We start from the raw sequence: 15990 nt of genomic DNA, 5'->3' as shown, positions 1-15990 counted from the left end.
GATGGTGCCTGAGGAGTTTGATGGTAATGAGAAGAGAAGAAGTAGAAAGAAAAATGTGTGCATGAAATAAAGACCAGCTCTTTTAAGTGTAAAACAAATATTGGACTTGAGGGTGCAATTGTTCAAAATCACAAGTTTGAGTTTTGGTATGCTCACTCTGAACTGAAAAGTACCAATCAGCATGTTCAGGTAAGAGCACACAGATTCTCTATTTGTACATTCTCCAACTCCATCCCAGCCAAGGAGTGAGTCTTAGGAAACTGACTTTCACTCCTTGAGTCATAAATTTGCTTTTGATTGTCACATCTCTATAGATAGAAATTTAGGAACCACATCATTTCATGATATTAAATTTATTTCTATAATTAAAAACTAGTTTTTAAGAAATTTGGGAGTGTAAACCAGTTATTCAAGCTTAATTGGGGTATTTTATAAAATTGTTTTCAGTAAAAGGTCTGTTTCAGTGGTTTAAAAAGCCAACTTGAAAGCTCAATATACAAAGGAAATACCTAAACATGAGGGAACGGGATGTTGGAGAGGGGGGTCCTAGAGCTCTGACCACTCTATTCCTCTTCTATGGTCTCTGAGGTGTTTCAGTAGTCCCTTTAAAAATCACAGCTCAAACCAAGGTAAATGATTCCAAGAGTTCTCAATATTTACCATTACATTTCACGTATTTTAATAAAAAATTCTTTGGGAGAAACATAAGGCATACAGGTGTCTTTATTGGAGGTGTGCCAAAAGATGAGTTATTGGTTTCAGAATACAAATGAATTTATTGACAAAATAGAGCAGATCAATCAGAATAAAATATTTTTCTTAAAAAAATTAGGGGAACAAAACTACATTAACTTTTTTTCTCTCCATCCTAGAAATTACATAGCTGACTGTATTTCACAGTAGCTGACCCATGTGAATACAGGACAAGCTATGGCTCTCACCTGAAAGTGGCCACGAAGTTCACTGTGGGCCAGCCTAAGACAAAGGATTTCAGGGCATTGGTGTTGCCTTCTTCAACTTCATCCACACAGCTTGCTGTCCACATGTCACTTAATTTTATTTTATTTTTTATCTTAAAGTTGTTGTTATATCTAGAAAGATAAAAACCAGACAGGATTTTTTGTTATTCTGTTTCTTAAATTTTATAAGAACTTCTATACTTGTGATAAGAGGACAGTTTTCACTAATCATGGGCAAAGAATGTCTTATTCATTTTTCTTACCTTCAGTGCCTACCACAGTAAATTGTAATGTTTGGCTACCTTAGCCCAAAAAGGCCATTGAAACATTTGGTGTATTGGTCCTCATGCCTGCATTTATGGCAGCAAATAGCCATAAACTGGCAACTTTATTTTTCTATACGTTGAGCATTGCATTTGGATCAAAAACCTAATTTTAAGCTTACTGCTGTTATAAAAAATTAATTAATTATTATTTTTTTTTGCTGTATGCGGGCCTCTCACTGTTGTGGCCCCTCCCATTGCAGAGCACAGGCTCCGGACACGCAGGCTCAGTGGCCATGGCTCACGGGCCCAGCTGCTCCGGGGCACGTGGGATCTTCCCGGACTGGGGCACGAACCCGTTTCCCCTGCATCGGCAGGCGGACTCTCAACCACTGCGCCACCAGGGAAGCCCAAAATTAATTCTTTTATTATTTACAACTTGCTTATTTCCAAAAATATTTGAGTGGCTGAATAAAACATTAAACATTATTTATTAAAATATTTATAAAATTTTCACTTTATATGCACTAAAAGATATAAACTGGAATTAATTAGAGAAATTTACAATGCACTTCCAACTGAGTGGTCATGATTTTCTAGTCTTTAGAAGCAAAGATTATTTTGAATTTCCTTTTTATACCATTTCCCCTTATATTTTGGCTAAAATTGAAAAAACTGTAGCTTAAAAATAGACCCTAAACTAAGCTGAAAAAAAAAGATGCCAGGAAGTATTATATTTAAGTAGAGTTGATACAATTAATATTTATCTCTGGGTACAGAGAAGGTGATTTACTTTTAAGCTGGCAATGAAATTGCTTTTCGACAATTTCTATCTAATCCCCCTTACAACCCTGATATTGACACTATCATATCTCTTGACCTAGTTTACAGATTTAATGCTCATAATGGACCTGAGGCTTAAATAGTTAGAAGGCACTGGTAAGGATAAAGATAATGCCCAGGGAAACCTTGGTACTTCCTATTATTCAGAGACATTTATGGAAACATTAAAAGCTAAAATGAAATCAAAGATGCTTCATATGGAAGTATCCCTAAAACTCCTCATGGAACATTTAAAGCTAAAATTCTTCAGTAGGATTTATAAAATATAAAGGGATTTTTCAGGAACTATGCATGAAGAATAATCTAGATTCAAAGCCTCATCTATGCTTCCTGTAGGGCACACAATGTAAAGTACAATAGAAAAGTGCCTTGAGGCACAATGCCTTCATTCTATATTTCATTTCAGTATTTTTCACCCTATTGCTATAAATCATTCGATTTTTTAAAAAGTAAAATCCTACTTTTTTTTTCTTTTAAAAATCTTATTTCTTGATGGCAGCTATCTAGGTAATATAAAACTGAAACTATGAATCTTTTCCAAGGAAAAGTACGTTTCCATATCTGTTCTCATACATTTTGAATTTTTTAATGCAGACCTCTCTTTATATTAGATACTTCAAATACCATGTGGGAACTTGTATACCTATTGATTTGGAAAAAGCCATTCCAACAATTCCTTCCCTAGATCAATAAAGTACCAAGATTTCCACCTCATTATACAAAAAACAAGGAACTGTCCAAAAGTGTAAACAATACTTTCTAATGGTCAATATTTATTGAGAACTTACCATTTGCCAGTCACTGTTAACACTTTACACGTATTGTTAAGTTTAATCCTCAAACATTTTAGAGATGAGGAAAAGTTGCCACAGGGAGGTTAAGTAATTTGCCAAAAGCCAAACAGCTTAACTAGCAGAGCTAGAATCCGAACCTGAGCAGGGTTGACTCTTGAGCTTGTTTATGCTCATAACCATTAGGTATCTATAAAAAGCCCTGGATATAGCCATTCTTACAAAGCACCTGGAGGTGACTTTGTATCCATGAACTTTCCTTCAGCTTTACTATCTTAAGACTTACTTTTTCAAATCTCCTCACCTACAAGGCTTTCTGATGGGACTGTTTATTTTGGAAGTAGGGGAGAAATCTCATGAACATTTATGTCCATAAAGCTAGAGGTACTAGTTTAAAAATATTTAAAACAAGTGTTCTGATAAAGCTTTATATTAAGATGGATAGTATTAGGGTCACAGTGTGTATCTTCAGATTTTTCACTCTCAATTTCCAACAGTATTAGACTATTCCAATGGAAATTTAAAAGTATGAATTCCAGTGAACTGTTGAAATACACAGGATTCTAGAGAGATATCCCTCCATTCTAAGATGGAGATGGTCTATTAAATACGTTTTGGGGTAGAGAGTATGGTATATTCCACAAGTATCTGATGGTAATTCTACTGGTAATGAATTAATAATCAGAACTTTTTTTTCTCCTCATCTTTTTGACCTACACAGAATTCATCATTACTTCCCTATTTGTTTAGGAAATAAAATATGAGAATAGTGATGGCTTAAGAGGGTATGAAATAACTACTTTCATTTCCTTTTAGTAAATTCCAAATAGGTGCTCTATGGCTATTAACAGAGATAATATCAGCTTCTTTCTAAATACTCTGATGCTCATAAACATTGTTTTTAAAAAATGTAAAGCCCTAATTCTATAGGAAAAATAACTTTTAATTCAGCTTTCTAATGAATATCAAAAGTGGTCCCTAAGGTCGCATCCAGCTTTAATACTTGTTCTAATTCAGTATGGAAAAGAATGACAATAAACTCAAAACAAGTTTAGGCAAACATTGTCAACATTCAGCATAAAATGGAGCAAATAAAATACCTTAGCCAAAGAAAGAAAGACTTTGGGCTTTCATTGTTCTTCTTTATCTAACTCCTTTAGATGGTAGGTTAGGTTGTTTATTTGAGATTTTCCTTGTTCCCTGAGGAAGGCCTGTATTGCTATAAACTTCCCTCTCAGAACCACTCTAGCTGCATATCATAAACTCTGAAGTGTTCTGTTTCCACTTTCATCTGTCTCAAGGTATATTCTGATTTCTTCTTTGATTTTTTTCATTGACCCATTGGTTTTTCTGTAGCATGTTGTTTAGTCTCCACATGTTTGTGACTTTCCCATTTTTCTTTTTGTAATTGATTTCCAGTTTCATACAGTTGTGAGTGGAAGATGCTTGATATAATATCTATCCTGTTAAATTTGATGACACTTGTTTTCTGGCCTAGTATGTGATCCATCCTGGAGAATGGTCCATGTACACCTGAAAAGAATGTGTATTCTGCTGGGTTTGGTTGGAGTGTGCTGTAGCTATCTATTAAGTCCACCTGGTCTATTATGCCATTTAAGACCACTGTTGCCTTAATGATTTTCTGTCTGGATGATCTGTTCATTGATGTAAGTGGGGTGCTCACATCCCCTACTATTATTGTATTATTGTCAGTTTCTCCCTTTTAACATTTTCTCTCTTTTAACATTTGCTTGATATATTTAGATGCTCCTGTACTGGGTGCATGTATGTCAATGAGTATAATACCTCTTCTTGTATTGATCCCTTTATCCTTTCCTATTGCCCATCTTTGTCTTTTCTTATAGCCTTTGCTTTAAAGTCTACTTTATCTGATATGAGTATTGCTACTCCAGCTTTCTTGTCTTTTCCATTTGCATGAAATATCTTTTTCCATCCCCTCACTTTCAGGCTGTATGTGTCTTTAGCTGTGAAGTAAGTCTCCTGTAGGCAGTATATAGATGGATCTTGGATTTTTTAATACAATCAACGTTTTTTGATATATTTTTCCAATGACATTTAAAGTGATTATTGATAGGTACTCTTATTGTCATTTTGTTACTGGTTTTCTAGTGTTTTGTTTTCCTCTCTGTTCCTTTTTTTCTTCTGTTTCCTTTTTTCTCGTGGTTTCATGATTTTCTTTAGTGGAATGTTTGTGTTCCTTTCTTTTTAGTTTTTGTGTATCTATTGTAGTTTTTTTTATTTGTGATTACCATGGGGTTCACATATATTGACATATATCTACTTGTTTTAAACTGAGTCATTTAAGTTCAAACACATTCTAAAAAAATCTACATTTTTTCTTCTTTCCCCCACATTTTGTGTTTTTGATGTCCTATTTCACAAGTTCATATTTATCCCTTAACTGTTTATTTTAGTTATAGTTGATTTTTATAATCTTTGTCCTTTAAACTTCATACTGTCTTATTTAAGTCATTGATCCTCAGCCTTTACTGTATATTTTCCTTTATTAGTTGTATGTTTCCTTTTCTGTAATTTGTTACTTCTTGTTGTAGCCTTTTCTTTTCTACTAAGAGAAGACTCTTAAACATGTTTTAGGGTCAAGTTAGTATTGATGAGCTCTTTTAGTTCTTGCTTGTCTGAGAAGTTCTTTATCTCTCCTTCAATTCTGAATGAAAACCTTGCTAGGTAGAGTAACCTAGGTTGTAGGTTTTTCCCTCTCAGCACTTTTAATATATCATGCCATTCTGTTCTAGCCTGCAAAGTTTCTGTAGAAAAATCAGCTGATTGCCTTATGGGGGTTTCCTTGTACGTGACACTTTGTTTTTCCCTTGCTGCCTTTAGAAGTCTCTCTATCTTTAACTTTTGCCATTTTAATGTGGTATGTTTTGGTGTGGGTCTCTTTGGTTTCATCTTGTTTGGGACTCTCTATGGTTCCTGCACCTAGTTATCTGTTTCCTTCTTCAGGTTTGGGAAGTTTTCAGCCATAATGTCCACAAATACCTTTTTGGCCTGTTTCTCTCTCTCTTCTCCTCTGGAACCAGTATAATACAAATGTTAGTATGCTTGATGTTGTCCTACATTTTCTTTTTGATTAGTGATTTTCATTATTCTATCTTCTAGAACACTTATGCATTCTTTTGTATTATCTAGTCTCTTAATTCATTCTAGAGTGTTTTTCATTTCAGTTATTGTATTCTTAAGCTCTGACGGGTACTTTTTATATTTTCTAGTCCCTTGTCAAAATTCTCGCTGTGTTCATCTATTCTTTTCCCAAGTTCAATTAGCTTTTTTATTACTACTACTTTGAACTCTTTATCTGGTTATTTATCTGTTTCATTAGTTGTTTTTTCAGGTTTTTTTTCTTGTTCTTTTGTTTGAAACAAATTCTTCTTTCTTCTCATTTTGTTTAACTTTCTCTGTCTCTGTGAAATTAGGTGAATACTTACCTATCCCAGTCTTGAAGCAGTGTCCTTGTGTGGGAGTATTCCTATTCAAGTATGTGTGTTCTCAGTGGCTTTGGTGGGAGAGCTGGATCTGAATTGAGCGTGGGTCATATCTTCTCCCAGGGTGTGCTGGCAGCTATCACCTTGGTGAGAGGTAGGGCTGGAGACAGAGGCCTAGAGCCAGAGCCAGGTGTAAACTAAGCTTCTCTTATGTTCAGTAGCTATCACCACCCTATTTGTGGCAGGGTCAGGTCCATACTGTTGGAGCAGAAGCCCTAAGGGTCAGATACGAGCTGGTTCTTTTCCTCTAAGTATGCACTCTCCCCTCTCCCAGCCATGGTACCTTCACCCCAGAGGGAAGTAGCAATGCAGCAAGAGGGATTTGGAGCAGGCACCTGGTGCAGCTAAGGCACACACTGAGATGGCTCCAGCATGTCAGTCAGAGCTTCAGACAGCCCCTGATCTGCTGCCCTCTGTGAGTGCCAGCAATAAACATCCTTGCTGCATTTAACTGCAGTGCTGGGTCTAAGCTGGCTCCATCTCCTGCAAGTGCACACTTGCCTCGGCAACATTAGCCTTCATCCTAGTTGGTAATTGCGCCAGAGTTAGAGGCGAGGCTGGGATGTTCACTATTGTCAGAGCCCTGGGCAGTTTTAATCTGCTTCCTCTGCCTTGTTTTGGGAGTAAGAAAGAGTGTGTCCATTTCTTCATGGGTGGAGTCTCGGTTTCTTACAGCCCTCCTGTCAGTCAGTGGTTTTCAAACCAACTAAGGGGACTTGTCTTCCCAGTGCTGGCTGGGGTGCCCAATATGTGGTTCAAACCCCTCACTCCCCAGGGAGGATCTGCAAGCCCATGATATTTCCCTCCTCTTCTCTTCCCTTCCTAGGGATGTGAGTCCTGACTTGATTGCTTCTCCTCCCTTCCTTCCTGACTCCCTGTGGATCTTTCTTTACAGCCTTGATTGCGGGAAGAGTCTTTCTGCCAGTCTCCAGTTTGTTTTCAGTGAGAATTTATTTTCATGTAGATGTACTTCTGATGTGTTTTTGGGGAGAGGTGAGCTCAGCATCCTCCTACTCCACAATCTTGATCTCCTCCCCACCCGCATCTTATTTGTGACATGGCATAACTTAGGTGTGAGGGTACGGATAGTAGAAAAAAGTTTACTCTTCTCTAGTGACAAAAAATCTCTTGATGAGATTGGATTTGTTAAACTACTCTTTTATGATGTTTCATAAACAGTGAGAATGGGGGATGGAGCAAGTTATAACTATCGTGTTCTAGGTTGGATGATAACTGCACTGGCATTTAGTGTTGAGCGAAAAGTGAATTCTTTTGGTTACCTCTAAAGTATATTCCAAATATGTCTGCGTCCTTCCTTTAACCACCATTTCCCCAGATAAAGCCTTCATTATATCTCATCGGGAGTACTACAATAACCTCCTGTCCAGTGGCCTTGCTTCTACTCTTTTCTGTCCTCTAATCCATTACATATCATATCCAGAACAATATTTTTAAAATATGTACATTATTCTACTCCCTTAATTAAAACCATTTGGAATAAAATCCAAACTCCTATCATAGCCTTTGTAGTACCCATCCTCCAAGATGGCCCCCAATGATCCTGGCTTCCTAATACTCACACTTGTGTAGTTCCCTTCCAATTGTACCAAGGATGATCTCTGTGGCCAATAGCCTACATCAGAAATGATGGTATGCTACTTTCAAAATTAGGCTATAAAAGACTGCAGCTTCTATTTTAGGTGTTCTCTCCCTTTAATACTCTCTTCCTCACTCTCTTGGATCTTTCATTTTGAAGGAAACAATACCATGTTACAAGCAGACCTGTGGAGAAACTTACATGGAGAAGAACTCTGGAAAGCAGCCATTGTAGGACTGAGGCCTGCCAGGATCCATATAGTGATCTGGGAAGTTTCAAGATTCTCTCCAGTTAAGCTCTGACATGACTATAACCCTGGTTCAAAAGCTTGACTGCAACCTCATGAGGGCCCCTGAGCCAAAACCACTAGCTAAGCCATTCCCAGATTCCTGACTCAGAGAAAATGTATAAGATGTCTGTAGTCATAAACTGTTATGTTTTGGGGTAATCTGTTATACAGCAATAGATAATTAATAGATAATTAATGCAGCCCACAATGGTCCTTGTCTATTTCTCCAATCTCAATTTATATTACTCTCTTCCTGCTTATTATGCTGGCCTTCTTTTAACTCCTCCAAAGGGCCAAACTTTCCCTACCACCCTTATACCTGCTGTTCCCTCTGCCTAGAATACCCATCTTCCTAATATCTGCATGGCTAGTTGTTTTTCATTCTTCCTTGATTCCCCCCCCCCCGTCTATACCTACCTAACATATATCCCATATTTCACTTCACCGTATTTTCTTCACAGCATTAAGCACAATTTGTCATTTCTCCCTACACACATTAGAATGAAAGCATCAAAAAGCAGGGACTGTACCCATCACATTCTTCACTGTATCCCCTTTATTTATTCAGAGCATGGCAGAGAGTGGAACTTAAATGAACACTTGTTGAATGAATAAATATTTGAAACATCTTTTCAAAACCAAATCAAAACAAAACAAAACAAACATAAAACTCACTTCAGATATTAGTTATGGTAACAGAGGCCAGACATTCTTACAGTGAACATTGAATAGAAAGGTAACCTTTGTTGGTGGAAATGCAATTTTATAATGATAACCAGGAGAGAGTGTCCACTATACCTACTTGATTTTGGCCACGATAAACAGATCATTGAACAGGAAAAGATGTCGCTCCTGCCTCTGCAGACCTCTTTTCAGTTCTACCCGGCCATCAATTAGCAGAGTCCTATTGGAGCACAAAAATGATGACAGAAATGCACATGTGTCCACGCTAGCAGAAGGACTTTCCCTGTAACAGATCAAACACCAGAGATCTTTAGTCAAATGATCAAATATAGGATTGAGTTTCTACAAAAAATTATAGGTTAAATTTGGTCAAGAAATATAAAGCTCTATATTTTTTTTAATGCAATGGCATAGTTTTCTAACAGGTCCCTCAGTCTGTCTCCACATGGTGGTCCTTAATATTTTATTATAAAATTTTTTAAACAAAAAGCAAAATTAAAAGTTTTATAATAAACTTATGTTTATTATATATGTATATCCCAACTAGATTCTACCATTAAAATTTTACTGTACTTGCTTTATCAGATACCTATCTAACTCTCTCTCAATTAACCCATACTATTTTTGACATTTCAGTAAAAACTGCATACAGCAGTACATTTCCCCCTAAATACTTCAACATGCATATCATGTACAATGAAATGCACAATTCTTAGCTGTATATTTTCTGAATTTTGAAAAACATATTCACTTGTGCAATTTAAACCCTTATCAAGATATAGAACATTATCATCACTTCAAAAAATTTCCTCTTATTCCTTTTCAGTTGTTATATTAATTAGATGAAGACGGCCTCTATGTATTGGCTCAAGTTGTTTATCTCTTTGTTGCAGGCTGAGATCCATTAGCTCCAAAGTCTGCTGGAACTAAACTAACATTTTTATACACCTAATTATTTAAAAAATAACCCCCAAACAAGCAGATTTTTTAACCATTTTATAGCTTGCCTGCTTTGTATACTCCACAAAACTACACCCAACACCTGCTAGCCATTGATAAGACAGAGCCTTGTGGTTATAAGACCCAAGTCACTACTGCCTTTGGAGCTCTCTGACCTAGACTCCCCACCATGCTGCTGAGAAACATCATTTAGACAGGTAATCTCCAGAGCCACCCACTCCAATCTCCCTCACCTCAGGAATTCCCTTGCCCTCCTCCTTTTTTGGATGGTGGTCCTTTGGCCATAAACTGCTAGATTGTCTCATGCTGTAAGGGACTTCCTTTCTTATGCAAACCTGTCCAAGGGTCATAGTTTTTTCATTGATCAGCCCCCAAGTCCCTCAAATTCCTTTCAACCATCAATCCCTACTCCATCAACCCTAAGGCAACCATTATTATGATTTTTCTTCCCACTGAAGATTAGTTTTGCCTATTCTAGAATTTCATATTAACAAAACCTTAGTATGTACTCTTTTAGTGTAAGACATTTCTTACTCAGCATGTTTTTATTACGTTTATTAGTAATCCATTCCTTTATATTGATGAACAGTATTCCACTGTATAAATATATCAGTTTGCTTATTCATTCTCTTACTGATGGACACGTGGGCTCTCTCCAGTATTTAGCTATTATGACTAAAACTGTTATTAAACTTCTATTGGTCTTTTTTATGATCTATGTTTACATTTTTCTTGGAGAAATATCTCACAGTGGAACTGCTGGGTCACAGAATTGTTGTCATGTTTATTTTTAGAAAAAAACTACCAGTAAGTTTTCCAAAGTGGTTGTACCAATTTATATTTTCAACAATAGTGAAGGATAATTCTAGGTACTTCACAACTATATCAACATTTGCATTATCAATCTTTTAAATTTTGGCCATTCTAGTGTATATATAGTAGCGTCTCATTAAGATTTTAATTTGCATTTCCCTGATGACTAATAATGTTGAACACTCATGTTCTTATTGGTTATTTGTATATATTAATTTGTGTACTGTCTCCAAATATTTTGCCTACTTAAAAAGGTTGTGTTATGTATCTTCTTATTATTTAGTTGTAGGAATTTTTTATATATCCTGGATCTATCTATCTATCTATCTCCTGATATACATATATACACACACATATACACATATACACATACATACCTATACACATATACATATATACACATATATATATAATCTCTGTCAAATGTTTTGCAAATATTTTCTCCCAGTCTGTGATTTGCCTGTACATTTCTTAAAACTTAAAAAGTTTTTAATTTTGATGAAGTCTAATTTATCACTTTTAAAATGGTATTTGTTTTCTGTGTCCTTTCTAAGAAATCTTTGCCTACCCCAAGTCATGAAGATACTCTCCTATGTTTTCCACTAAAATCTGTATGATTTTAGTTTTTACATCTAAGTCTATGGTCTATCTTAAATTAATTTTGGTTTATGGTATAAGGTAAGGGCTAAGCTTCATTTTGTTTTTCTGTACGAATACCATATTGTTCTAGCACCATATGCACAAAAGGTTTTCCTTTCTTCAGTGGATTGCTTTGGTACCTTTGTTGAAAATCACATGACTGTAAGATCATGGGTCTATTTCCAGGCTGTCTATTCTGTTTCACTGATCTTTTTAAGAATTAATCTATGCCAGAACCACATTGCCTTATTATTCTATCTTTACAGTAAATCATGAAATTAGGTAGTATAAATCTACCAACTTTTTCTTTTTTAAAATTGTTTTGGATAATCTAAGTCTCCTATATTCACATACACATTTTTGAGATTAACGAAGATGAAGAACACTGTAGAGAAAACACATTGTGGCTGGGGAAGAAGAGATGAGTGCAGCTTCAAATATATTGAGTGTGAAATTACCAGGGGATTAGGTGACATGGGGAGATAAGGCAGGCAGCCAGCACTTAAAAGAGATGTCATATTTGTTATCATACAAAGGCAGTTGCATAAATAATACTATGGGAATGACTAGAACTGCCCAAAGGGGTAAAGAATAAGAAAAAAGGCAGAAACACATCCCTGAAAAAAATGTAATCTGAAGGGGTGAAGAAAGGAGGAGAATCTGTGAACAAGATGGAGAGTAGTGTATAGAGCAGCAGGAAAAGAATAATAAAAAGCAGTGGTGGTCTGTAGTACTGAAACTGGTGAACGGGATAACAAGTTGAAGACTGAGAAGATGTCTGGGAAAAAAGTCATCAGTTGTTCATTAAGACCTTCAACAAAGCAGTTCCAGGAAAATGGTAAGGGCAGAACTCAAACGGTCTAGGGTTTTAGGTGAGGAGTGAAAAGAATAGTGAAGAATTAAAGGCAGTAAATCTGGTTATTTTTCAACAGCTTAACACTAGAAGGTGACTTTAAGAGGAAAAGGAGGAAGAAGAGAGAAACAATACTTAAGCCCTGAAGGTAGGTATCATCCCTCATTTCACAGATTTGGAAGCTGATGTTCATAGCAGTTAAAACACACTGCTATTAAGTGAAGGGGACTTACAAGTTAAGTATGTTCAAAACACTTACTTTAAAAAATTCCATGTAGCCTTTCAAAAGGAAAAGAACTTCATTCATACCAACTCAGATTCCTCCTCCACCCATGGCAGTTGAGCTCAGTAGTTTAGGACTTGATGGGGGTAGGAGAGGGTGTGGGCTAATCTAAGACGTTTTCCTAAGTAGTGTGACATGGTGAGTTATTTTGGCTGCCTCAGTTTCCTCACTGTAAAGTAAGGCAGTTGGAGTAGAAGGTCTTTAAATTCCTTTTATAATTTGTATATGTGACTAACTATACTAACATGTACTCAAAAGGTGGAATTAAGATTACTGATGAGAGAGGTTGGGCCAGGCCAAGACAGCAGAGGAGAAAGACCTTGAGCTCACCTCCTCTCACAAACATACCAAAATCACAGCTATATGCAGAACAACCCTCACTGAAAAAGACCAGAACCTATCAGAAAAGATCTTCTACAACTAAGGACATAAAGAAGGAACCACAACGAGATAGGTAGGAGGGGTGGACTCGTGATATAGTGAAGTCGCATACCCTAGGGTGGGTGACTCACAAACAGAAAAATAATTACATTGCAGAGGTCCTCCCACTGGAGTGAGAGCTCTGAGCCACACATCAGGTTCCCCAGCCCAGGGGTCTTGTACCAGGAAGACAAGCCCCCAGAGCATTCGACACTGAAGGCAGCAGGGCTTAATTTCGGGAGCCCCACAGGACCGGGGGGAAATAGAGACTTCGCTCTTAAAGGGTGCACCGAAAATCTCACATGTACCAGGACCCAGGGCAAAAACAGTAATTTGATAGAAGCCTGGGACAGACCTATCTGCTGGTCTTGGAGAGTCCCCCAGACAGGCAGGAGATGAGTGGCTGTGGCTCACCCTGGGGAAATAGACACTGGCGGCAACCATTCTTGGAAGCTTCTTCTACTATGTGGAAGCTGGTGCTTGCAGGTGACATTGTAGGATGCTCCCTCTAGCTCATTAGTGCCAAGATATAGCCTCAACAGCCTGTAGGCGCCAGTGATGGGATGCCTCAGGCCAAGCAACTAACTGGGTGGGGACAAAGTTCCACCCATCAGCAGACAGGCTGCCTGAAGTCCTCCTGAGTCCACAGCCACCTCTAGACATGCCTCTAGACATGGCCCTGCACACCAGAAGGTCCTGGACACAGCTCCATTCACCATTGGGCAGGCAACATCTCTGGAAGACCCTGGGTCCCCCACTGCCCTATAGGAAGCCTGCATTAACCTCTAGACCAGTCTGACCCACCAGGGGGCAGACAGAAGTAAACCACTATCCTGCAGCCTATGGTACCCGGCTTGCTCACAGCAGGCCAGACCTTGCTGTGAGACCAGCTGGGCCTCAGCCCTGCCCACTAGCAGGCTGGCATAAGCTCTGAGACACCCTGGACCCCATACCCAACTCTATCAGGAAACCCTCCCCCAACCAGTGACCTGACACCAACTCTGGGATCCCTGGGCTCTGCAACCAGCTTCCAGGACGCAGCTCTGCCTGGCAATCATCCAGCATGAACCCCAGGACCTGGCTTCACCTACCAGTGGGTGGGCAATAGCCCTGGAGTCTTCTGGACCCTGACTCTGCAAACCAGTGAGATAGCATAAGCACCGGGGCCTCCTGGGGTTCGACAGTTAGCCACTTTGTGACCCAGTCCCAACAACCAGTGGCTGGCAACCTCTGCACAAGGTAAGATCCTGGGCCATCCAAGCCTCCAGACCATCTACATAGTCAGCCTGCCACAACAGAAGGATACATGTAGCCTTCATAGGGGGAACTTCTAGAGCATATAGATTAGGTGATGAGAGGGGAGTGTGCTACTGGAACACATAGGACATACCCTACAAAAGGCAACTTCTCCAAGGTTGGGAATCATAACCAATCTACCAGATACATAAAAATAGAGCAACTTAGGCAAAATGAGGCGACAGAGGAAAACGTTCCAGACAAAGGAACAAGATAAAAACTGCAGGAGAAGAATTAAGTGAAGTGAAGATAGGAAATCTACATGAGAAGAAGTTTAGGGTAGTGACTTTAAAGGTGATCAAAGAACTTGGGAATAGAATGGATGCACAGAGTGAGAAGGCAGAAGTTTTTAACAAAGAGTTAGAAAATTTAAAGAACACCCAAACAGAGATGAAGAATACAATAACTGAAACGAAAAATACACTAGAAAGAATCAACAGAAGACTAAATCATACAGAAGAATGAATCAGCAAGCTAGTATCCAGGGTAGTGGAAACCACTGATGCTGAACAGCAAAAAGAATGAAAAGGAATAAGGACAGTTTGAGAGCTCTAGGACAACATCTAGTACACCAATATTCCCAATACAGGGATCCCAGAAGGACAAGAGAGAGTGAAAGGGTCAGAGAACATATTTTGAAGACACAAAAATGGAAAACTTCCCTAAGTTGAGAAAAGAAACAATCTCATACAGAATCAACCCAAAGAGGACAAAGCCAAAACACACTGTTATTAAAATGCCTAAAAATAAAGATAGACTACTTATGAAAAGCAGCAAGGGAAAAGCAACAACTTACCTACAAAGGAACTCTCAGAAGGCAATCAGCTGACTTTTCAGCAGAAAATCTGCAGGCCAGAAGGAAGTGACATGATATATTTTCAATGATGAAAGAGAAAAACCTACAAACATGAAATCTCTACCCAGCAAGGCTCTCCTTCAGATTTGGAGGAGAGATCAAAAGTTTTACAGAGAAGTAAGAGGTAAGAGTTCAGCACCACAAAACCAACATAATAAAAAATGTTAAAGTGATTTCTCTAAACAGAAAAGGCCACAACTAGAAATATGAAAATTATGAAAGGAAAAATCTCATTGGTAATGGCAAATATACAGTAAAGGTAGTAGGCCAACCACATATAAAGCTAGTAGGAAGGTTAAAGGGCAAAAGTAGTAAAATCATCTATATACACAGCAAGTAGTTAAGGGATACACAAAAGGATGTAAAATATGATGTCACAAACAGTAAACACAGGGGGCAGGTAAAAATGCAGGGTTGTTAAACTGCTTTTTTTTTTTTTTTTTTTTTTTTTTTTTTTGCGGTAGGCGGGCCTCTCACTGTTGTGGCCTCTCCCCCTGCAGAGCACAGGCTCCGGACGCGCAGGCTCAGCAGCCATGGCTCACGGGCCCAGCCGCTCCGCGGCACGTGGGACCCCCCCAGACCGGGGCACGAACCCGTGTCCCCTGCATCGGCAGGCGGACTCTCAACCACTGCGCCACCAGGGAAGCCCCTGTTAAACTGCTTTTAAACTTAAGAGATCAGCAACTTTAAATAATTGTGTATACACACACACACACGTGGCTACATAAAAGCCTCATGGTAACAACAAACCAACAATCTATAATAGATATACACAAAAAAAGAAAAAGGAATCCAAACATAACACTAAAGACAGTCATCAAATCACAAGAGAAGAGAATAAAAGAAGAAAAAAAGACCTACAATAGCAACCCCAAAACAAGTAAAAAAATGGCAACAAGAACATACATATCAATAATTAC

At 38.2% G+C, this 15990-nt stretch overlaps 1 protein-coding gene across 2 annotated transcripts in view; it reads right to left on the bottom strand.

Annotated features, from left to right (window-relative positions):
* The window catches only part of ARHGAP20 (Rho GTPase activating protein 20), a 147303-nt gene that overhangs the window by 50994 nt on the left and 80319 nt on the right, over window positions 1-15990 (bottom strand). The window contains exons 3-4 of one of the 2 annotated variants that reach the window (XM_081241255.1): window positions 9069-9233; window positions 942-1091 (exon numbers count right to left, since the gene is read on the bottom strand). In XM_081241255.1, coding sequence (XP_081097381.1) covers window positions 942-1091; window positions 9069-9233 — 315 coding nt within the window. The remainder of the gene's footprint in view (window positions 1-941; window positions 1092-9068; window positions 9234-15990) is intronic. The other variant, XM_081241256.1, reaches the window with a different exon arrangement.

The sequence above is a fragment of the Mesoplodon bidens genome (genome assembly GCF_964165515.1).
Source record: "Mesoplodon bidens genome assembly, chromosome: 7".
Classification (NCBI taxonomy): Eukaryota; Metazoa; Chordata; class Mammalia; order Artiodactyla; family Ziphiidae; genus Mesoplodon; species Mesoplodon bidens.
This window is presented reverse-complemented; position numbering and strand designations above follow the sequence as displayed.